The following is a 23,018-nucleotide window of genomic DNA, read 5'->3' as shown; positions in this document are numbered from 1 at the left end:
TGTTGCTGTGACCAATGTGCAGTATATATTCCAACTCTGATTTGCCATTCCTGTTCGGAGCATAAAGAGATTATCTTGACCATAATTAACGTATTATTTGCTGTTATTCTGGTAAATAACGTGTTACAAATTGTATCTACATCACGATCTCACAAGCTGTTTGACTTTTTCTTTGTGACTGCCAGGAAGACACCCAAAGGTGATCAGTATTGCTCTGAATTGTCATTTATTAAATAAATTCAAGGTTAATATACAAAAAGTCTTGAATGGATGTCCAGAGAATAGGTAAAATTACAAAAGACGCATGCAAAACCTCTGAAAAGTCAGTAAAACAAGAATTGCATGGGTTCCTTGACCACTAGAGGGCGCCACCGGTTCACCCCGGTAATACATAATCATTCTGATCAGACCCTCTTTTTTTTTTTTTTTTTTTAAATAAGTGGATGTTGTTTTTCATTTATAATTTGAAAATCAGGTAATGCTTTAATTACAGGTCTGTAATTTCCTAATACATTCTCACAAATTTTCTTGAAAACTTTCAGAAACGATCATAGATGTACAGACACAGCATTCACCTGGCACATATCCACTTCATTCATTCCACCTAATTTCTAGTGAATCAGCCAGTGCAGCAGGCCGTTCGAGCATTTTAAATTTGTCCACAGGCAAACAATGACTTTAAGAGATTGTTTCACAAACTGTGAAGTGGACCTTGGTTGTATGTGGAAAAATATCAACTTAAGTTGAATGAATGAAGTGGAGCGCTATAATGATAACTTGAATTTGATTTAAATTCAGCTTCAATGCTTGTTTCGTTAATTTTTCATAAAAATACGAAGAAATATATGTTGGTGGAAGTGATAAGGTGGTTGATCTCTTCTCAGCTTCTTACAGGAGGCATGCAAAGTAAAGCCTGACAACCACTGCTTTAACATATTACAGTTACAATGAATAAGCATTCAGTTAATGTATGTTTAGATTTAGAGAGAGACGCATTCTTTTAACAAAGTTCAAAAATAATTAGCGCTGGGAAAGTATTAAGAAATTACAAATCCATAAAAGACAAGCTGCTGATCTGCTCAGTGTAAAGACTGCAAGAAACTGGACAATTTTTTTTTTTTTATCTTGTTATTGTTCCAGCGTACAACAAATGACCAATATTGCATTTTTAAACATTGTCAGTATCGGAGCATTTATTTTTTGCCTTCAATAAAAAAAAGCTCTCGGTTATTGCTGGTGCAGTCTTCATTAGTCCCCATCAGGGAGACATGCAGAGCCCCTCGTTTGCTTTTTTTAATGATTCCATATTGATTTCAAATGCATTATAAAGCCTGCATTTTAAATATAAAATGTCTATCAGTAGTCCATTCCCTTTGAATCAAGGGGGAAGAAGACATCCTCCTAAACCATATTATTGTTGTTGAGCTTGGTCCACTCAAAGATGTCCTGCTCGCACACAATGTCTGAGTTGATGAGAAGGTAACGATCACCCACGCAGAAGTGCTTCTGGCAGGCAGCGCACTTGAAGCACTCCAGATGGTAAACCTTGTCCCGCACACGCATCGTCATCTCAAACGCTCGGATCCTCTTTTCACAGGAGGCGCAGAGACCGTCCTGGCCAAAAAGCCTGAGTGGATGAGAGGACATCAACATGTTACTGGGAGGAAGATGGAAAACATTTACTCGCTCTTAATGATGTGAAGCTGTAAGAGAGACTGACAGTATCTCCATTAATGTACTCTGGATCTTTCCCCTGAGCCTGAGGGATTGAGCTGTTAGAAACCACCAGTGCTTCACAGACTTTTTCTATCCTGCTCAACTTCAGAAGCTGAAAATGTCACGCAAACACCCACGAATTTTAGCAATTATTAGCAATAATAAATGGATCAGAGCTGAATTTCTGGGAAATGGTGCGGAAGTATCGAAGCATTGCATTACCTGCTTCTTGTTTGTTTATTTTACAGATAGGTTGTACTGATCGGCTTTACTTTCGGTCCATATTTTTCACCATAAAGTGGAAATGCATCGTCATCAAAGCAACACATACCTTTATAGTGGTGATACAGAGCATTCACAAGCCAGGTCCAATCATACCACACAGCTACATATCATATCAAATTTTATCAGTTCTTTAACATACACCTGCCTTCTTCTCCTGAATCTATTTCAACTTGTCCGCACTTTCCTCAATAAAAAAGTTACAGCAGGAAAGAGGTTAGAAATTTCTATACTTGCCCAAAGTGTTTCTCCATGAGCCTTTAAGGTGTGATAAAAGATATACATACTAGTGCATGTCAAAAAGTGCATCTTTTTCTTAACTAAAAGGGTGAACATCAATATATTCTACTACATGTAGACTTCAATATCCTCAGTCTACTTTGGTTTAATGTTGATGCTTATGGCTTTAAGCTCCATGCTAGGACATTTTGACATGTTGACCAGACCTCATTTAGACGACCTAATTGATTAATTCATAATATCACTACCAACTGAACCAACCTGAGGTAATCTCTCCGACACAGTTTCCTTCCCAGCTTGTAGTAGAGCCGACGGCCCACCTCCCCCAACCGACAGCCACACAGATCGCAGCTCAGGCAGTCCTCGTGCCAGTACTGCTCGATGGCCTTCAGGAAGAATCTGTCACCAATGCTCTGCTGACATCCACCGCATGTCAGCAGAGATGGAGGCATCTGGAGGACCTCATCCACCGGTTCCCTGGGGGAAAAAAAAAAAAGCAATAAGGATTTAGGGCTGCATCAAATTTTTGTTTCCTTCATCAGTTAATCTGTAATGGTTTCCCTCAGTTGTGTGATTGGTTAGTTAGTCAATGTAACATGCAGGTCTCTCAAACGTTCTGCTAACTGATGAATCAAATACTGGAAAAGAACTGTTCTAGCTCTGACACATACTTATTGGTAACCTGTTGATATTTTGCTATTATTATGCAAATAAACCAAACATTTCCTGATCCAAAGGCACAGTTAGTGTTCTGCATCAATATTCACACTGTGTTGTATCTAATAAGTGCTACACAACCACATGTATATCTGAGCTGGAGCTGTGTGCACAGATGTGTTTTATTCCCATCCACCTGAGGGAGCCATTGGATATTAAACCGCTAACTAATAAAAAGTATGTCACACACAACATTGTTTGTTTTTTTAAATGTCGATTTACGCTAGGAGTGCCTTAGCGCTCCACTTTTTCCTCGCAAGACCTTCATTTTGTTATTATTCACATTAACATTAACACATCACTCTGTTCTTAAACTTTGCCATTTTTAATCTAACAGCAGGATACTTCAGACCTTATGCTACCAGCTCTCTGGAGCTGTCTCACCGGAGAGTTGTGGCTGTCCCGTGAGTGCTGATGCGTCACGGATACTTTTACTTGAATCAGAAATGACATTATTTAACATCATTCATTGCTACTTACTCGCTGGCCTCCAGCGTCTTCCTCTCTATAGTGGATGTCATTCTTCAAAGATGATGTCCAGCCTGGTCCACCAGATTAGATTTTGAAGTCACCGGCCAGCAAGCTCAGTGGGGACCCGCGAAGCGAAGCTGCGTGCGGGCGCTGCACCTGCTCCCCCTCCGAGGCACCACCAGCACCACCAGCAGCCCGCGTCAGGCTTTCAAACGTGTTCAATCGAAGGCAGCTGAGTCCAGACGAAATGGCCGCAAGACGCGAAGTGTTCGCTTTAAGCGGCTAAGCCGTGATGGAGGACACTGTCATCATTTCCTGAGGCAGTGACCCGCGGAGAGACTTCGCGTCTTTTTTTTCCAAGTGTGACTCCTCACCCCGCGGGGACTTTGCTGCCTCTCCGCTCTTTTATTAAAATGCACACGCCGTCTGATGCGATCAGAAGGTCACTTGCGTGGCTCTCCGTGTCCGTGCGTGCCTTTTCACAGGCGCGCGACTCCACATGAAGCAGCGGGCACCGTTATTGTGCAGTAGCAGCAGCATCGTGTTTTAAATACACCCCCCTCCCACACCCCCTTCCCCTCCTCACACCCCCTCTCTCTCGCTTGTCAGGCTGTGCTTTCGTTTTCCTCTTCCTGCTCACGACTGTTTGACAATGGGGGGAAATCGGTCTTAAAGCGACAGCTTAACACGGCCTTGCTCTGTCAGGCGTGGGGTGGGTCGTGACTGAGGCTAATGATTATTATGCTTTGCTTCGCCAGAGTGCAGATAAGACGAAAGATAAAGAGTGGCACGCTCTAATTCTTTGGGGAGGAGTATTTGTGTTTTCTCTCATAATTATGCCCCAGGTGTTGCCAGTTCTAAAAGGTTTTGACGGTCACTTTCTGTCAGGGTTCAGACGATGATGGTTATCACTGCGTTAAGTAATGTGAACTTGAATTCAGTGGATTTATTATATTATACTTAGAAGCAAATTCCAAGGACTTCATTTTACTTCCTAAATTGTGATTTTACATTTTAGAGGTTCTACATAAACACACAGCTGTAAACATGGTTGCCAGGGCCTTTTCAGACAATCAGGGAAGTCCCTTACTTTTTATTTTTTATTTATTATTTTTGTTGCATAACTTCTCTGTAATGTAATCTTAGATCACTGATTATGCACAAGAGTATTTTCAGACACTTTGAGCAATAACTTTGCATCACATATCTTCTAAACTAATAATTTTAAGGTTAATTGGCGTGGCTGTAGTTTAGGAGGTACAGCAGGTCACCTACTAATTGGTTTGAGCCCTGGCTGCTCCGGTTTGCGTGCCAGATTATCCTTGGGCAAGATCCTGAACCCGAAGTTGCTTTTGAAAAGTGTGGAAAAAGCACAAAAAATTGCTTGTATGAAGTACTATATAAGTAGGAGTCCATCCAACAGTTAACTCACTAGTAATTACTTTAATGTTAATATTTCCATCTGATGTTTTAACGATTATGTCGAGGGTAAAACCCTCATATGTGTACTTGCTGATTCTTCACACAAAGCTCAGAGAAATCGTGAAGCTGGAGGAAGATGTGATTAAGCTATGCTTAGAAATAATCCAAAAGAAAGAGCTTGTGAAAGCTGCCTCTTTGGGGAATGAATGCATTGATATTTCTACATAGTTGGTGTCCTCATGGCTTTTCCTTTTCAAACCAGAGCTGCTGTGGGCCCTTCTCTTATCTCCTGCCAGTGCCTCGGGGCTGCCTGTAAGAGGGAGGGACACCGACAGCAGTCTGACTGGACAGGGAAGATAAAGCACCTAAACTCCAGCACCCAGAATCAGCTCCGCAGCCAAATGTAACAGAAAAAGATCACAGGCGAACTCTAAGATGAAGGCTGAAAGCATCCTTGGGCCACACAGTTTTAGAGCTGAGTAGACTCACTGGATTGATACCAAGCTGAGAAAGCCCAGGAGCAAGGTGAGCATGGCTGTTGTGTGCCAGCTACGCAGAAAGCAGAGCAGCTTGACAGAGATAAAACTCAAACTACAAATCCTTCAGATGAGAAACACGTTCAGATTTTGTACAACACAATAACACAATGAAGGGACCATTTTGAGTATAGTGACTTTAATCTTCACTAAATAAAAATGTCATGCAGTTAAACCCTCTTGCTTATATGCAGTGCAGGAAATCATTATTTTATCCCCTGTAGAGTTTGTAAGTTTGCTCACTTACAAAGAAATGAACAGTCTCTAATGTTTGTGGTAGTTTCATTTTGATAGAGAGACAGAATATAGAACAAAAATCCACATGTGCCATGTGGCACATAAGCTACAATCAGTCAATCAATTACAGATACTACTGATCTCAACTTATTATGTATACAAAGCACAACTATCCACTGAATCATTTTTTTCCATTCCAAGACCAAAAATCTGGCAAAGGATATCAGGGGCAAAAATTTAGACCTGCATTAGGCTGAAATGAGCCACAAGACCATCAGCAAGAAGCTTGGTGAGTAGATAACAACTGTTGATGTGATTATTCGGAAATGGAAGAAATATAAAATGAGCATCGATCTGGAGCTCCATGCAAGATCTTGCCTCAAGGGGTAAGGATGATCATGATAAAGGTTGTGGATCAGCCAAAAACTACATGTGAGGAGCTTGTTAATGATCTGAAGCAAGTCGGGACCACAGTCAGAACACCATTGTCAACACACTACACTATAATGGATTGAAAACTTTCACCCGCAAGAGAAGTCTTGGGAGAAAGAGCTGTGGTCAAATGAAACCAAAATCAAGCTCTTTGGCATCAAGTCAACCAGCCATGTTTGTAGGAAGAGAAGTGAGCATGACCCAAAGAACACCATCGTTACAGTCAGGCATGGAGGTGGAAACATTATGCATTGGGTTTATTTTTATGCTAAGGGTACAAGACAACTTCACTGTATTGAGGAGCAAATGTATGGGAGCATGTACTATAAAATCTTGGACAAGAACTTCCTTTCTTCAGCCAGAACGCTGAAGATATGCTGTGGATGAGCCTTCCAGCATGACAATGACCCAAAGATATCGCCAAGGTAACGAAGGAGTGGCTAAAGAAGAAGCATGTTAACATCTTCGAGTGCTCTAGCTAGTCTCCAGGCCTCAATCCTGTAAGACTTCTGTGGAAAGACCTGAAGTTTAACGTTTCTAAGCAGCAGCAAAGAAACCTAAAGTATTTAGAGAGTTTATGTAAAGACTAGTGGGCCGAAAATCCTCTTGAGATGTGTGCAAACCTGACTAACTACAAGAAATATCTTAGTGATGTTTGCAACAAGAATTTCTCCACCAAGTATTAAGTCATGTTTTTCTTTCTTTCTGGATGTTTGGTCGATATTCTGTCTCTCTCCATTAAAATAAAGCTACCATAAAAATTAGATACTGATCATATCTTTGGAAGTGAGCAAACATACAAATTCAGCAGGGGATCAAGTAAGTATCCCTAATGAATCCATATGAACAACAACAGCACAATGCAATTTTCCTTTGGCATTGTAATGAAATGGTTTAATTAATATTTCTTTGGTACTTTGAAAAGTTCCCATCCATGTAGTTTAATATTAAAATTTAAAGTTCATTCTTTCTTGTCATAAACAGTCTTTACATGCAGTCAGCCAAGAAACTATTCTTGAGCTTTCAATGATGTAAAATAATCAAATAATGAATTAAACAGCTAAAGTTTTATTGACTGAGTGCCAATTCATGGTGCCAAAGATCAACAGTTTCAGTCAGTGCTTGCATTGTGTCATTTAGGAGGGGAGGTTTGTAATAGTCTTTTTAGTTTTTGGTATTTTAACTTTCTCCTCTCTGAAACAATTAAACAAAGGAGGTTTTGAAGCTCACAATCAATACTACCCATGGATACATGTGTAGTGATAATATTTGAATCCTTCCAGAATGCCACGTTGCATTAACACAAAGCACATGAACAAATTCATGACAGATGAGAAACACAAGAGAGAAGACAAAATCAGTACTGACATGACACAAGTCATCCACTACTTCCTGTGGAGCTGACTGAGAGAGCCCAGAGGATGTTCAAACTGGCATGCAGAGACGAAGCTTTCCTGAAGGGTTGGTGCACATTGCATTCACTTCCTACTCCTCTACATGCACGATGGCACCCTTCTCATGGTTTCCAAGATAGACTGCTAGACTCCAGATGGCTCGGGGTGATAGGAGAAAGTATTCTCATACACAACTCGAGGCTGTTGTGACTGGGTGGTAAAACCCATATCTCTGTTTTAACGCTTCTTAAATGCCACCAGAAAGGAGGTGCACATTACTGTAGATCTGACATCCATGTGTCACCCTACCTCTGTAATAAAACTGAAAGGCGGGGGATTTTCACACTTCATGCTTTGAACTTTATAGCATTTAAAATAAGGGCAATAGTGACCTTTTATGCGAAATGTGGTTTGCTATTTTCAGCTTTTATTCCTCTCTGGGGTACAAGTTGGGGAGCAAACAGTTAAGAGTGTAGACAACCTTTAGGGAAGTGCATGTCCAACTTCCTGTTTTGCCTGTTTTGTACTGAGAGCATTATGGAGTTGAAAGCAGTGTGGAATGTCGGGGGGAAAAAAACATTGCTGCTAAGCAAACAGTAAAATCATACAGAAGCTAGTCATTCAGCAAAGAATGGGAATTTATTTCCCAAGAAACAAATATTGAAAGTGCTTGCAGGGAAATTTCCTGAAGTAAAAGACTATGGACATGGTGTTGACTCTACGATTGTGCAAACTCTGGAACAGCATCAGTAAAAACGACTACTTCCTGTCCAATCTAAAGTGAAATGATATCTAGCTCTGGTTTAGCACGCCCCTCCTAAACAGCAAAAGGTCTAGAAATGTTTTATTGTTTACTGGCACCACAAAGCACTGAGTTGTGCTTTTAACCTAAAAAGTTTTGTTGTAAAGGTCAGAGGTCAGATGAGGACCCACCCTAGAATTCTACTAGAAAACGGCTGGTCAGTCGTTGTTCGATTGAAATATAGCAGGCTGCGGAAATGAGTCACTGAAAGGGAGCTTCATTTACCCTTGGGATCCTCCCATAATCACTATTATCCTAAAAGAAAACACTTTTAGTGGAACATTGCAATCAAAAAGCTGTGCAGACATGTTAACTGCTTCCTGTATTTGGCAAAACAACAGAAAGCTGGCTACACATTCTTTTCAATAGTCTTCTGGTAAGCTTGACTGGCAAGCTGGTATGTAACTTACATGGAAATTGTGTAAAGTAAAATAAAAAAAATAAAATCCAGAAGCAGTTGGTTGTTTTTTTTAATTCTGTTAATCAAGTCCATTTGTCTGTTAGCGTGAGTCCTTTATCCTCATTTATAAATAAAAACTACATTTTTAAAGATTTGAAGTCTGAGTAATTACATTTATTAAAAACTGGTCAACATATTTCCATGTAAGGGAAGAGTGAAACTTTCACTTCAGTCCAGCATCAATATTTGTTGATCATATATTGACCTTTACTGCCACCTGGTGATAAGTAACTAAAAACTATCTTTGGTTGAACATGTCAACCCTGTAAGATCGTTGTTGCCGTTGTTAAAATCTATTTGCTTAGGTGCTTGTAGAACTAGACACTTATTATTCTAAAATTGATAAAAGTAAAATAGAGATATTAACTTAAATTCTTTTTTCATATAAAAAACTGCATTGCAGGTTTTAGACCTTGGAATCATGACAAAAGAGGTGCAGGAGATTCCATCTGTGTATTTTCATCCACTTATTCAATCTAGGGTCACAGAGGACAGAAGCCTATCCCAGCTTTGGCAGGGTACACACTGGACAGGTCACCAGTCCATCACAATGAGGCTGTAAATGTTCTCAAACAATTCCTCAGGATTGTTTTTTAAGATGATTTCTAATTTTAAGTTCTTGAAAATATAACACAAACATATCATGCCTGTTGTTATATCCATCATAGCTCTCTAGCTAGCTGCCAGTATTAAGTTTAAGTCTCCAAAGCATGCTGCTGGGCCACGTTTTTAGTTGGACATTGGCTACTTTTTCACTTATTTTCAGTCCAGTCCTTGTACCTCACCATTTTCAGAGGATTTTTTTGTAATGTTTTGATTTGGGCTTTTTTTTGTTAGTTTTTTGTTAAGCCATTTGTTACTTAACCATGAATCATTCAAGCATAAAAAGGCACCTAACTCAAGGACCATTGTTGTGTATACATATAACAGACACCTAGCACATTATTGTTTCCCGTTTAGTTGAATCTATGAAAAATACCAAAAGTAACACACAGGCGTAACGTAGAATTTTTGCACTATCAAGGTGATTCCCAAAGAGACCTGGTATATCTTGGTATGGTGTGCCCTTAAAAAAATCTGAGGAAACTGAACAAGTGGAGGATAAATAAGTGGCAGGCCAAAAGAACTGTCCACAGCATATGAACATTATTTAAAACTTATGTGCTTAGAAATTATTTCACTGGAATGGTAGCTGTCAAGAAGCTATTCCCAAGGAAGGGGAACAAGAAGAAAAGGTATCCCAAATTACACAAGAATTAGACTGAAAATCAGTGGTAACAGGTCGTATGGAGTCATGAATCTCAAATCGTTATCAGTTTGTATAAAGGAAGTCAGGATAGAGGTACAACAGTGAGTGTCTACAGTCATCTGCAAAACACAGTGTAGATGACATGGCTCTTCAGCCAGTGGAGTTGAAGATACTGTCAAAATTGATGAAATTTGCAAAGCAGAAAAGTACAGACAAATTTTAAGACACCATGCAATACCATCTGGTAAGTGTCTGATTGATAATGGCTTCAGTTTTTAGCATGGCAATAATCCCAAACACGTGCCAATACAGTAAAAGCATACTTGGACAGAAAGTAAAGAGTATCAGTTATGGATTGGCCTCCAAGGGACCAGTCAGTATAAAGTCAGCCAGTCAGTTTAAAGTCATTATATACAAATGTTGATTCTCAGGGTTGTTGAAGCTTTCCTGGGGATGGTCCAAGACTTTTGTATACTACTGACCTTAAAACATGCAATTAAGGAAAGTAGTATGTTACTTTTAAATTTTCATATTGTGTCCTTTTTTGTTTGTTTTGTTTGTTTTTTGGCAAAATTCATTACATGAAAAGCTTGAGTACAGAGAGAAAGTATAAACACACACACACACACACACACACACATATATATATATATATATATTTATAAACTCAAGTGAAACTTCTGAACTCTTAGGGGTCTTACAGGCCATCTTACATATTTATATGTACACTTACATGATCTATATAACTTTAAACTGCTGCTATAAAGGACTGTAGAGCAGGTGTGAGGTGCTGCTCAGAGTAGCAGTGGATAAACTGTACGAGGCACATTGAAAGATATGATAGCCTAATCAAAGCTAATGATTGTGCAGATTTTCTGTCTGGAGGCTGGAGACAATTATGCCTGATCACAAATAGAAACTTCAAACGTTTAATTGGCTTATAACTTTCCATTTATTTAAGTGATAAATTATTGATTTCTTAATGGTAAAGTCTGACTTTTTTAATTGTTTGCGTTAAATAAAAACATTTTTTTTCGTGATTTTTCCGCGTATATATATTCAGGCATATCTAAGATAGCTAAAAACGGACCTTCGCCTTTATAAAGAGTTTCTTCTTCTTTCGAACCGTCTCAGTTGTCGGTGAGGCCGGCGGGGCGGATCCCACACAAGAGTGCAAGAGAAAATAAAGCAACACAACAATAATAACAACTTGGCCTTTTCGTACTTTTCGCTGCCGAGCTCCCCTGTGGATATAAAACAGCAAGGTGGGTCATTCGGGAGCCGCTGTATCGAGGCAACGGGTCTCCCGGCGGCCGGCTGGTGGCTAGCACGCGCTGCTGTAGCTATCAGATGCTAAGTCAGTGGTGTGTGCTAACGGTAGTGCGGCCAAGGCCATTTTACCAAATCGAAGAGATGAGATCTGCAAGCTGGCCGTACTGCCGAGGAGGCTCTGACTTGCTAGCGAGTGGTATAGATTTACAGCCCGAGGTCTGAGGAAGCTATATTGACGGGGAGAAAGTGCGGGGTTAGAAAAATGATATCTCTCAAGGCTGCGCAGTTTGGATTAAAGTTAGCCAGGTGCTATTAGAGAATAGTTTAAAGGCCTAGGGTTTTTGTCTTGAACACTTACTGTGTTACTAAACTATAGCTAACTTCACTGTCACTTAAATTACAGCTATAATACATCATGTTTAAAAAAAAATATATATTAGGTCTGCTGTGTTATTTGGGCCAGTTGCTCTAGTTATGTTAGTCACCAGTGACCATATTTATTTTCGTGTATAGTATAGTTGACCGTTTTATTTACGTAACTTAAGTGTCAAGAATATACATCAGGAGCTTTACATTCGAAGCAGAATAGTTCGCTGTCTCTCCAGAGTACGCACAAGGAAAACTTAATAAAGCTTTCAGTTAACCTCTCAAATATACCCATCCAGCAATTAGTACATCCAGACCCACCTTAGCATGCACATGACGGTATCTCATGTAGTATAGGGACTGACAGCAACAGTTTTCTCAAAGAATTCAGTCGAAATTGTGAAGCACAGTGCAAAAATAAATCCAAATCTGCAGCTTCTCTACTCGTCATATTCTGATACTTTGTTCCCAGTTTTGTTTGTTTTTTGTTGTTGTGGTTGTTGTTGGGGTTTTTTTGTTTGTTTTTTTTATTATCAGTTATTAATATATTAACTCTGGATATCTGCTTATTACAACTTCCAGTCAAGTCATGTTTATATTGTAAAAAACTATCTACCACTTAAAATCTGTGTATTTTGCTGCTTGAAATTAATTCGAATCATTTATATGTTGTTGTTTTTAAGGTAACATGAAGCCTAAATCTGCTGTGGCACTAAATGCTGAGTCAGGGGCCTGCTGTTGCTGAATCTATGTAATTCTTATTGATGTAGAAAATTATCTGCAGTGATCCTGCCTAAGAGGATCTATTTGGTGTGTCCTTTTTAAAGGTTTTGAGCGAAATTAATAATTTAACCTAAGATGATTGTCAGGTTAATCATTAATAAAAGTTATCTTTAGCTGAAGCAAAACAACGACGCGGTTCCCCGTGGTCCACAGATAGTTTTGAGTATTTTCCACTATACTTTTTTTTTTTTTTTTTCTGTTTTTTTGAGTACATGAAAATATTTTTGTGACCAAAAGCTGAACTGTTATACTTTCAATTCCTAGATGCCCTCAGCAATGAATGCAAACAGGATGGTACAGTCTGCCAGCCCAGATGTGGGATCCGCTCCAGGGTCAATGGGCAATCTTGCACTTGGTGGACAGTCTGAAGTTTTGAAGCAAGTTCTTGTTGTTATTGAAAAGAAGGTGCGCAACATGGAGAAGAAAAAGGTGAGGACTATTGACCGGTTTGTTCCAGGTCTGCTTGACTAAACTGAATTTCTGACAATAACCAGTTGTCTACATTGTGGTTAATTTTTAAACTGTTTGTTGCATTTTTGCATCTTGTTACAGAGCAAACTGGATGATTATGAAGTCAGGAAGAATAAAGGGGAGGGTCTTAATCAGGACCAGCTGGTGGGTACTTGGAAACCCAAATCATTTTTAAAAGGAATGTAAAACTTGTGAAACATCTGTTCCTTCATCTTTTTAGGAAGCCCTCTCCAAGTACCAGGAAGTCATGAATAACTTGGAATTTGCCCGAGAGTTGCAAAAGACATTTGTCACATTGGGACAAGATGTAAGGTTGAGTTTTAATTTTCTAGAAATATTCATCAAAGATGTGTACAGCCTGGATTGTAATAACTTGATCTTTTGTGGCTCATACTCATTATCCTCAGATCCAGAAAGTAGTGAAGAAGTCTGCAAGGAGGGAGCAGCTGCAGCGGGAGGAAGCTGAGCAAAGGAGGCTGAAGACGGTTCTGGAGCTGCAGTTCATCCTTGATCGGCTGGGTGATGAAACTGTGCGGCAGGACCTGAAGCAGGGAGTTTGTGGCTCACCACTGCTGACAGATGCAGACCTTGCAGCTTTTGATGAGTTCTACAAGCTAGTGGGGCCAGAACGTGACCAAAACATCAGGTTTGTCTAAGGCAATGATACAGAAAACTTGTGCCTAGTTGTGGGGTTTGTGTTTTCTTTTTCCCCATAAAAAGCTGATTTTAAGCGCTTATTTTTATCTGTGCAGGCTCACTGATCAGTATGAAGATGCATCTGTTCACCTCTGGGACCTGCTGGAAGGGAAGGACAAGGCTGTGGTTGGAACAACATGTAAGCCAAATTTTAACTCATTTCCGTAGTAATCAACTCTGGTGTATTATTCGTTTTCTTAGTTTCTCTATTGCTTTGGCCAATTAGCTAAGGCATTTTATTTCTCCTTTTAGTTTTTTATAGACAAGCAGTTCAGCTTATCAAAGATAATATCAAGTAAAATAATACTTGAAATAATGTAATTGCACCTAGCTAAAATTTATTGCAGAATTAAGGGGCGTCATTATTCAAGACAAATTGGCTTTATTTAGATGCCCAGCTGGCACTGAAAATTGTTGGCAGGACATTTTATCAGATGGATGGTGACACAACAGTCATCTGTAAGCTTTTTATCACACTGAAGCTGGTCATAAGTAATCTGTCGCATACTTTGGGAGTAGTTGTCCGAATCTGGAGATCCCAAATCAATGCCGCCTGGTCAAAAGTTACTCTAGTTGTAAGTCAGTCTTAATACATTAATGACATGTGCATGTAGCGTTTTTGTTAATGCAGCAATGTGAATAATCAAGGCTTGGGGCTATTGGCATTACTGCATTCTCAGCGATCTGACCTGAAGCCTTGCACTACTGCATTCAGCTAGGGGGCTGAGAGCTGTGGGCTTATCCTGACTCAGCAGTAGGGCAGGGTGCCAGCAGCCCTGTCGCCTGTGGTTCCACTAGTCAGACTTTTAGAGCCACATTAGGATACTGGTGACCCAGTTCACTGTGACACCTTTCAACCCTTTCCTGTCAGTCAGAGGTCTCATTCAGAGAGTCAGGGTGAGATTAATCAAAGTGACAGCAGACTTTTTCACCTAAAGCATAAGGCAGAGAAAGAAAAGATACTGGGCTGTGTTGGCTGAAGATCCAAAAGCATAAATGCATGAATCATCTTGAAGGTTTTCTACCATTTTCAAGAAAATTATAAATCATGTTTGGCTTTATAATCCAATCAGTAAGCTCTTACCAAAATTGTTTCCAATGTATGGGCTTAGATTTTTTTATTTATTTATTTTAAAAACTTACATCAGTCTTCACATTGCCATACTTTTTAGTTCATAGATTTAAAGCAACTTAAGACTGTAAGTTCCCTCATATTTATGTGTGCCAAAAATCCCATTTGGAGGCTGTTTTACAACAATACTAGGGATACTTGTATTGGCCTTTCTGTGCAGTATTTGTTTGTTCTCTGTGAGCTTATCTAGGTTCTCAGTCCTCTGGCATTCTTCCAGAGTCCAAAGACATGTCTGTTAAATAAATTAGTATATTATAAATTGGCCAGAGGTGTGATTGTGAACATGAATGGTTGTCTTTCTGTGTTAGCCCTGCAGTGGGCTGGTGACCATGCCACAGTGTACCCTGCTTCTCATCTGACATCTGGGAGAGGCTCCAGCCCACCACATGACGCAGAATTGGATAATTGGTTAAACATGTATATGAATAGATACATATTTATAGGAAATATTGTGCTATTTTTGTTGCTGTTGTACCTGAAGAATATGACTGTATATGTATAAAGCCAATGCGGTTGTGTATTATTATTATTATTATTATTATTATTATTTCTATTTCATATTGAAGTAGGGTAGGGGGAGGCTAAAACCTACTACTTTCATAAAAATCTGTTTACAATATGGCTCAGCAAAGTGTGGTTCGTGGTGGTGTTAATTAATGTGGCTTTGGTACTAAAAACTGAGCTGCAGGGAATCATCTTTTTTTTATTTTTTTTTATTTTATTTTATTTTATTTTATTTTTATTGCAAATGTTTGTAGGCTTAGTCTGTATGTGGTGTTGTAGAGACTAAAGGTGGAGTAGCACTGAATTCAACAGTTTTGAAAGTTGGACTTGGAAAATTACCAGAGCCCTACTGTGTCCAACTGAGGAAAGCTGGAGTACTAATGCTATTTTCTACTACATGAATCAACCTTTTAAAGGGATTCGCATTTAGAAATGATTAGCTTGTGTTCTTTTCTTTGTAGAACAGTTCAGTTAATGTGTGCATTTGCCTACTATGCATCCACCACCATCTACATCGTGATTAAAAACATTGTTTATTTTGTAAAGCCATTTTTACCTTTAGCTAGACAACAATGTCTCATTCAGGGACAGTTCTGAAAGTAATAATAAAAACACTGATCTTTGGCTTTGATTCCTGTGGAAGATGCAGGGGGAAAACATTTTGAGGCTGCAGTCACTAAATGTGTGGTCTTTTTACTGATGAAATTCCTCAAATTTGCACATTTTATCTTTTTTTTTTTTTTTTCTAAAGTGGAAGTTCAGGTTTAGTGTGGGATGTAAAGCTTGCATCACTGCTCAGTTTTTATTTAATTGAAACTCAGTATTGTTACATCTCGTTTGGAGTTTAGCTTGTTAAGCTCTCCTTAGTGTATCAGAAACACTTCCTGTTAAGTCATCTATTGATCCAAAGGTCCTAATACTGACACTTTGTTATTCCCGTGGCAGCTCAATGCATGCTTTGATGGTTTGAGTTTCTGTTGAAATGCTGAATTTTATTTTATTTTATTTTTTTGTCGCCCACTCTGCTAGACAAGGCACTGAAGGAGACTTTGGACCAGGTTCTGCTGAGTGGGTACTTTGACCGGATTCCATCTCACCAAAATGGAGTGTGTGAGGAGGAAGAAGAAGAGGAAGAGCCAGCTGCTGCTGCAGCACCTGCAGCAGTAGCTGAATCGTCAGAAGCAGAAGAGCAGACTGCCGATCCAGGTCTTGACCACCTTCTGATGTCTTGCCACTTAAAAAGTCCTAACATAATCCAGCAATAAAGAAGTCATCACAGCATTCACTGAATAATTTTTCCTCTTTACAGACACTGAAATAATTGAGGAATTCACAGAGCCCATTGCAGTGGAAACAACAGAGGTGAGAGCAAGTTTTTCTCTTCCATCAAAATCTGGGGAGCTTATTATATTTTCATCTTTGTGCTGATGTTTGCTTTATTACTTCCAGTTTGTAAACAGACAGTTCATTCCAGATGGCACATACAGCGGCAGTGAGAAGGAACAGGGAGACGAGTGGACCCGAGAAACGGAGGTATGATGTAATTATGAAGTAGGTTTGAAAATTAATGAGCTTACTCAAAGGTAGTAGTAGTAGTAGTAGTAGTAGTAGTAGTAGTAGTAGTTAAATGTTTCGAAAGAAAATATATCTTTTGCTTGTACTTAAATCTCCAAGAGTTAGATTTTTTTTGTACAGTCTTTATTAATTCAGTGTTTTTGTAAATTCTGGCTTCTGAAGCTGTTTCAAAACATCAGCAACATGACCATGAAACAAATTTGTAGAGAAGAAAAAAACTAGCTGCTGCTGCTATCGCAGAAACTAACATTTTCATTCTCTCATACGGGGGTAATCTTTCTGTACATTTATTTATTTCAAAAACTTGAAAATTTGGGGATAAATATTGAAGATTTAGGCAACACTTGAAATTTTTTTTTTTTTTTTTTAATCCAGTCTCACATGTTTTGCTAAACTCAAGGAGTGGTGGTTGTGATGACAGCAGCCACACTTCTCTTTAAGTGCAGCTGAAGAAATGTGGTGTAACCTGTTTGCTAAATGGTTCAGTATGCAGTTACCTATAGAGCTCTGTGGAGCTTTTGATTCTGATCTAGGCAGTACGTGGATAACAGTTTAACTCCTTTTTACTTATTTGAGTTTGTGTGCTAATCCTGAAGCCAGTTATTTTTCATTAAAGACTTGATTAACCAACTATGATTCAGGATAGAAGTTGTTCTCATTTCCAGGCTTTTTTTTCCCTGCGAGTCCTGCTCAGTGTATTGGCATTCATTGGCACCTGCTAAATAAACTTTCTAAGAACTGGTTCTGAACTGGGACAGTTTCTGTACTCATCTGAAAATGAAACGATTAGTGAGGGGGGGGAATCCCTCAGGGAGCAGTAAATCTTTTTCACATCCGGGGCATTTCTATATATATACATATACTCTGGCTTTGTCTACTTACAGGTTGTCACATCTATGTTTGAGCGCCACCCTGAGATGGTATGAATGCTTGTGACAAGTGTGCAACACACAAGGTTTTGTTTTTAACTGCGGATATCCCATGACTCGGTCTGCCTGACAAGAAAGAAGTTGTCGAGTCAATGAAGTAATTGCAATGCTGGAAAGCTCAGATTACATTTTTGGTCTTAAACTGTGATGTCTTGGTTTACTAATCCTGATGTGAATACGAATGCATACAACTTTTCATGAACATTAAACCACTTTTCAGTTGTTCTCGTTCAGTGCATTTCTCACTCACTTGTCCTGTCCCCCTTCCACTATCAGGCAGTTGCTGCCTTACAACAGCAGCAGCAGCAACCGCAGCAGCAGCCTGTGCAGCCTGCAGCGCCCCCTGTTGCCCTGGATACCCACCCAATGAACTTGACGTCTCCTGCGCCTCCTACTGACCCCATGGCCAGGAAGCAGGTGGTGCAAGACTTAATGGCGCAGATGCAGGGGACGTACAACTTCATGCAGGTGTGGATTTAGTTGAAAGCACTTCTGTTTGTGTTTGGATGTTGTAACTTGGTACTAATTACCTCTATTCTCAGGACTCCATGTTGGAGTTCGATGGACAGCCTATTGACCCAGCCATTGTATCGGCGCAGCCCATGAAACCTGCCCAAAACTTGGAGGTGCCACAGATGGTGTGTCCTCCAGGTATGTTGTACCAAAGAGAAACATAGTCTTTATTTTATTTGTTTTAAGTTATGACGGGTCTGACAATGTTTAAATTGTCTTAGTTCATCCTGAGACCCGGCTATCACAACCCAACTCTGTTCCTGTTCAACCTGAGCCCACACAAGTAAGTACTTAAATATAAGCAAACATGCTGTTAGAAATTTTATGGAGAATGGGTGTAATTTCTACTCCTACTGTTTACAGGTTCCAATCATATCTCCAACACCACCACCTATGTATCAGACCTCACACACACCAGATCCTCGACCCTCAGCAGAATCCATTGACCCCATCCAGGTAAACTGTGGTGGGACTTCAGTAAAGCTTTAATTTTTAAACTCTTTATATATGGAGTAGTTTTTCCATTAAAAGGTGCTCATTGCAGTCATGTGAAATTTTGCTGACCGTTTTTAATGTGATGTGTATTATGCCTTCCCTCCTCAACAGCCCTCCATGTCTTTGTCGGAGCAGCCTCCACCCTCTACAGTTCTCCCTCCAGCCTCACAGACGCCGGTGTTCCAGCCTGTTTCCAAAGCTCCTCACAGCGGTGGCATCAATGTCAACGCAGCACCATTCCAGTCCATGCAGACAGTAAGGCTTTGCTTCCTTTCGATTTTTTTGTTTGTTTTTGGAGGTATAAATATGAACTGCTTCTCATGTCATAAAATAGCCTGTGTTAAAACCATGTTGTTCTTTATGGCAATTTCAGGGTTTACTCCATGTGGGGTTCTGCTTTGTTTCATGTATTCCACACATGCACTGTTTTCCATATCTTTGGTCCTCTAATTTTGTTAAACATTCACACAGTTGTCAACTTTTCACGCTGTTCAGCCAAATACAACAAACAAGCTGCTTTTTAGCATGCATGTGTAGAACGTGGTTGGATACCCTCAGTTGTGGTGTTGTAGCATTCACCTTTCTCGTGCATCGTGCAGCTGTTCCCCTTCCATGCTTGGAGTGGGATTAAAGAAAAATTTTACTGAAATCTGGAGCATCAAGCGCATCATGTCGATAAACCAGCTGTTTGGAGCACAGAGTGCTCTTCACCACTGGAGTCACAACAGAAGTTCATTAATGACTTACACTTTTTTTTTTTTTTTTTTGAGTCCTGAAGTGACCTTATCACATTGCGTTTAAAATACGTTTATAGCAGAACAGTTGGAATCAGGAAATGGGTGGCAGTGGACTTTACTCCTAATAACCATGTGACCTTTCCTCTGATTTTTGGCTTCATAACAATGTGGGTTTTGTTCATCCCTCAGGTGTTCAACCTTAATGCTCCAGTCCCACCAGCTAATGAGGCTGAGGCTTTGAACCAGGCCAGCCAGTATCAGAGCTACAATAACCAGGCCTTTAGCAGCCAGCCACAGCATCCAGTGGAGCAGACGGAGATGCAGCCAGAACAACTGCAATCTGGTGGGCAGACTTTAAATTTTATTTTTGCAACTAAAGTTTTCCTGTCTTTTTTTTTTTTTTTTTCTTCTTCTTCCTAGAGGCTTCACTGCAGTTAAACTTTATTTAAATGCATGTTCTTGTTCAACTACAGAATGAGTTATTGTGTTTTGGACCCCTTGCTATCTTGGTTTATTTTTTAGTAGTTGGTGCCTTCCATTCCCAAGACCAACCTGGAGGCCATCAACAGCCTTCCCAGCAGGGTCCAGGCTTTGGCAGGCAGGCTCAGTCCTTCTATAACAGCAGAGGCATGTCTCGTGGTGGACCTCGCAACGCCCGGGGCATGATCAATGGATACAGAGGCTCATCAAATGGTTTCCGAGGTATGATAACACTCTCAGCTGTAAGTTAGTGGTTTCACTTTGAAACAAGACTGACTATGTAATTTATTTGCTCATTTCTTTATTATATTTTATTTTCGTTCTCTTTTATTACACATTTGTATTTGGTAGCATGAGTTTCTCATGCATTAATTCTAATTTGTGTCTTTGTGTTTCCAGGTGGCTACGATGGTTATCGTGCTCCTTTCGCCAACACTCCAAACTCGGGATATGGACAAACTCAGTACAGCACACCTCGGGATTACTCAAATGGGAATTATCAGAGGGTATGAAAGAAGTGTTCAAACTGTACGTGATCTTTGTTGTTACAATTTCTAAAACATCCCTTTCCTTTTTGTTTTTTCTTTGTTAGGACGGTTACCAGCAGAACTACAAACGTGGAGCTGGCCAGGGACCCAGAGGAGTGTCAAGAGGCAGCACTCAAGCAATGCGATCCTGAAAAGGCCTTTTCATAATGACTGTGACTGATTAACTTGCACCACACTGAAAATCCAGAATTCGAGAATGCATTTGCCCCATCTCACTCACGCCCATTGTTTTTTGTTTTTTCTTCTTCCCCTCTCGTCCATCTCTTAAATCAAAGTAATGCCTGCTTTGATATTTGGAAGTCATTTAAAGTTTCAAACGCAAGCTAAACTGTAAATCAATGATTTACATATGCCCTGTGTCTCAATCTTCCTGTAAACTTGAACGATTTCATAAGTTATGTTGTTTTTTTTTTTATTATTTTAATTTTTTTTGTATTTAAAAAATACACCTGCCACTGGTCCAATCCCTGGGAGTTGTTGTTTATTTTTTTAAATTTTTTTCCCCTGTTCTTTTCTGTAATTTTGGCTCCAAAAAAAAGGCATTTACGTTCAACAAGCTCCCATTTCCTTGTTTGTAAATGGATGTTGCTTCAAGAGTTTCAATAAAGTTGTGTTGCATACCTGTGCTTCAGCCTTGAGTTTCTTGCTGTAGAGTAAATCTCATTTTACTTATGTTATTGCTCCAAAGAGGTCTCCAAAGATAACACTAATGTAGTGGCAGGCATCTTTCTCAGTAGAAATTGTTTTAACCCAAAAAACACACTGCGCATGTCCCCCAACACAGAGTAATATAGTGTATGCTGTTAAGTGCAAGTCCCGTTCAGTGTATTGGCATTCATTGGCACCTGCTAACTAAACTTTCTAACAACTGGTTCTGAACTGGGACAGTTTCTCTGTACTCATCTGAAAACGAAACGATAACAGATTAGTGAGGGGGGGCGAAATCCCTCAGGCAGCAGTAAATCTTTTTCACATCTGGGCTACTTCTACGCGCGCACACACACACACTTACACACTTACAGGTTGTCTCATCAGTGTTTAAGCTCCAGTCTGAGATGGTATGAATGCTTGTGACAAGTATGCAACACACAGGGTTTTGTTTTTGTTTTTAACTGAGGCTATCCCATGACTCTGTCTGCCTGACAAGAAAGAAGTTGTCGAGTCAGTGAAGTAATTGCAATGCTGGAAAGTTCAGATTACATTTTTGGTCTTAAACTGTGGTGTAGGATTGCAATGATATATACATCGGGGAAACCAAACAACCTCTGTCGAAGTGGATGGCACAACACAGAAGAGCTAACTTGTCAGAGCAAGACTCCGCAGTCTATTTACACCTACGGGCCAATGGACACTCTTTCAATGATGAGGATGTGCACATCCTGGATGGGGAGTCAAGGAGGGGGCCTAAGGTTATATCTTTTGCCATCTTACAATGCTGTGATTGCAGCCATTCCCCAACTCTCTGTGAATGGTACTCATGATCTTTGACCAATGGGCCTTGATCAGTGGTTGTTGATCAATGGTCATGACAATTTGCATATTAATGATCAAAGAAATGACCTCACAGCCCATTGTTCATTCGGTGGGCTGATTTCAGTTATTGTGCAAACATGTACTGTTTATAAGGTTGGGGAAACCTGCAGTCAGCTGAAACTGAATAAGTCACTTGGATGAGTGATAAAACGCTACGTCGAGATGAACAGAATCTACCTTTTGGGATTTACTTACCTGGATGATTGAGCATGCGTCAAGACATCTTTTCATCTTTTTCTCAGTACAGACGTCTTATTTTAAAGACGATTGTAGTGAAAATTCAGTTTCGTTGGCTCACGTGACTCTTAACTTTACTTTTAATTGCTACCAAAATATCTTCTCTGTAATGTTATCAGTCTAAGCGTCTCTCCTAAAAAGGAAAAACTGAAAACATCTAGCTGGTTGCTCAGTGTGGGATGCAGCATCACCCTGTGGCCAGAGAGTAGACACACTGTAGTGCCGTCCTGACACGGGACAAAGCAAAACTAATTTTACACTATAAATTGCTGCTGTAATGTCTCTCCAAGCTATTTTAAAACCCGTTTTGTCCACACTGAATTCAATTAGTGACTTTGTAATAGACTTGGAAAAAAGGCGCTGTGTGATAGCCGTCAGTCAAATATTTTCTCAAACTATTGAAAGGAAAAAGTCCCCAAACACTTTACTTTAACGTGTTATAACAGTAGTTGTAGATAAGTCTTTCATTTTAATTTTTTAATTTATTTTTAGTTCAACTGATTCTCTCCCCGTATGATATGCTTTCGTTTGAGTATTCAATAAATAGGTCAAAAACAAAAACAAAGCCTCACTTGCAAGTACATGTAGAGATTTAACCAAAATTATTACTAGAAGCCGAGGCTATTCAATAGAAAATATAAGAGGCCATCGTTTCGTTTTTATTTAACTTACATGTATTTGTCTTTTTAAGTATAACACAAAGCATTTCGCTAAAAAAAATGACAGGGATTTAAAGGTAACGGAAATTAATTATTCTAGGTTTTAAAAAAAAGAGCAAAAATTAAAGAA

General features: G+C 39.6%; 2 protein-coding genes across 3 annotated transcripts; one reads left to right on the top strand and one right to left on the bottom strand.

Moving 5' to 3' along the window:
- Positions 1-434: 434 nt before the first annotated feature.
- Positions 435-4,058, bottom strand: lmo2 (LIM domain only 2 (rhombotin-like 1)). The gene is made up of 3 exons (XM_005728048.1): positions 3,436-4,058; positions 2,500-2,715; positions 435-1,627 (listed from the first exon to the last, which is right to left on the bottom strand). Exons 1-3 carry the CDS (start codon positions 3,474-3,476, stop codon positions 1,402-1,404), a joined length of 483 nt encoding a protein of 160 aa, XP_005728105.1. The 5' UTR covers positions 3,477-4,058; the 3' UTR covers positions 435-1,401.
- Positions 4,059-11,079: 7,021 nt separating this feature from the next.
- On the top strand, positions 11,080-21,085 carry caprin1b (cell cycle associated protein 1b). 2 transcript variants are annotated; one of them, XM_005728047.2, is made up of 18 exons: positions 11,080-11,223; positions 12,644-12,808; positions 12,932-12,994; positions 13,071-13,157; positions 13,258-13,496; positions 13,603-13,685; positions 16,212-16,388; positions 16,492-16,544; positions 16,632-16,715; positions 17,963-18,154; positions 18,229-18,337; positions 18,421-18,482; positions 18,563-18,655; positions 18,806-18,949; positions 19,621-19,774; positions 19,957-20,133; positions 20,311-20,417; positions 20,504-21,085. In XM_005728047.2, the coding sequence occupies exons 2-18, from the start codon at positions 12,644-12,646 to the stop codon at positions 20,588-20,590; spliced, it is 2,076 nt and encodes a 691-aa protein (XP_005728104.1). In that variant the 5' UTR covers positions 11,080-11,223; the 3' UTR covers positions 20,591-21,085. The 2 variants fall into 2 exon arrangements, with proteins under 2 accessions (XP_005728104.1, XP_005728103.1); XM_005728046.2 differs by having other exon boundaries at positions 19,954-20,133.
- Positions 21,086-23,018: the final 1,933 nt, after the last annotated feature.

Source organism: Pundamilia nyererei, unplaced genomic scaffold (genome assembly GCF_000239375.1).
Source record: "Pundamilia nyererei isolate P.nyererei 1_Seehausen unplaced genomic scaffold, PunNye1.0 scaffold00027, whole genome shotgun sequence".
In the NCBI taxonomy this organism is placed as follows: Eukaryota; Metazoa; Chordata; class Actinopteri; order Cichliformes; family Cichlidae; genus Pundamilia; species Pundamilia nyererei.
Note: the sequence above shows the minus strand (reverse complement) of the source record. Positions and strands in the feature narration are given on the sequence as shown.

Excerpts from the sequence above, each read along its gene's own strand:
- lmo2 (XM_005728048.1), bottom strand. The coding sequence starts at position 3,476 with ATGACATCCACTATAGAGAGGAAGACGCTGGAGGCCAGCGA. Across the intron at positions 2,716-3,435 it reads AAGACGCTGGAGGCCAGCGA|GGAACCGGTGGATGAGGTCC; the intron begins GTAAGTAGCAAT and ends TTTTTCCCCCAG. Across the intron at positions 1,628-2,499 it reads TGTCGGAGAGATTACCTCAG|GCTTTTTGGCCAGGACGGTC; the intron begins GTTGGTTCAGTT and ends TCATCCACTCAG.
- caprin1b (XM_005728046.2), top strand. The coding sequence starts at position 12,644 with ATGCCCTCAGCAATGAATGCAAACAGGATGGTACAGTCTGCCAGCCCA. Across the intron at positions 12,995-13,070 it reads GTCTTAATCAGGACCAGCTG|GAAGCCCTCTCCAAGTACCA; the intron begins GTGGGTACTTGG and ends TCATCTTTTTAG. Across the intron at positions 16,716-17,962 it reads AGTGGACCCGAGAAACGGAG|GCAGTTGCTGCCTTACAACA; the intron begins GTATGATGTAAT and ends TTCCACTATCAG.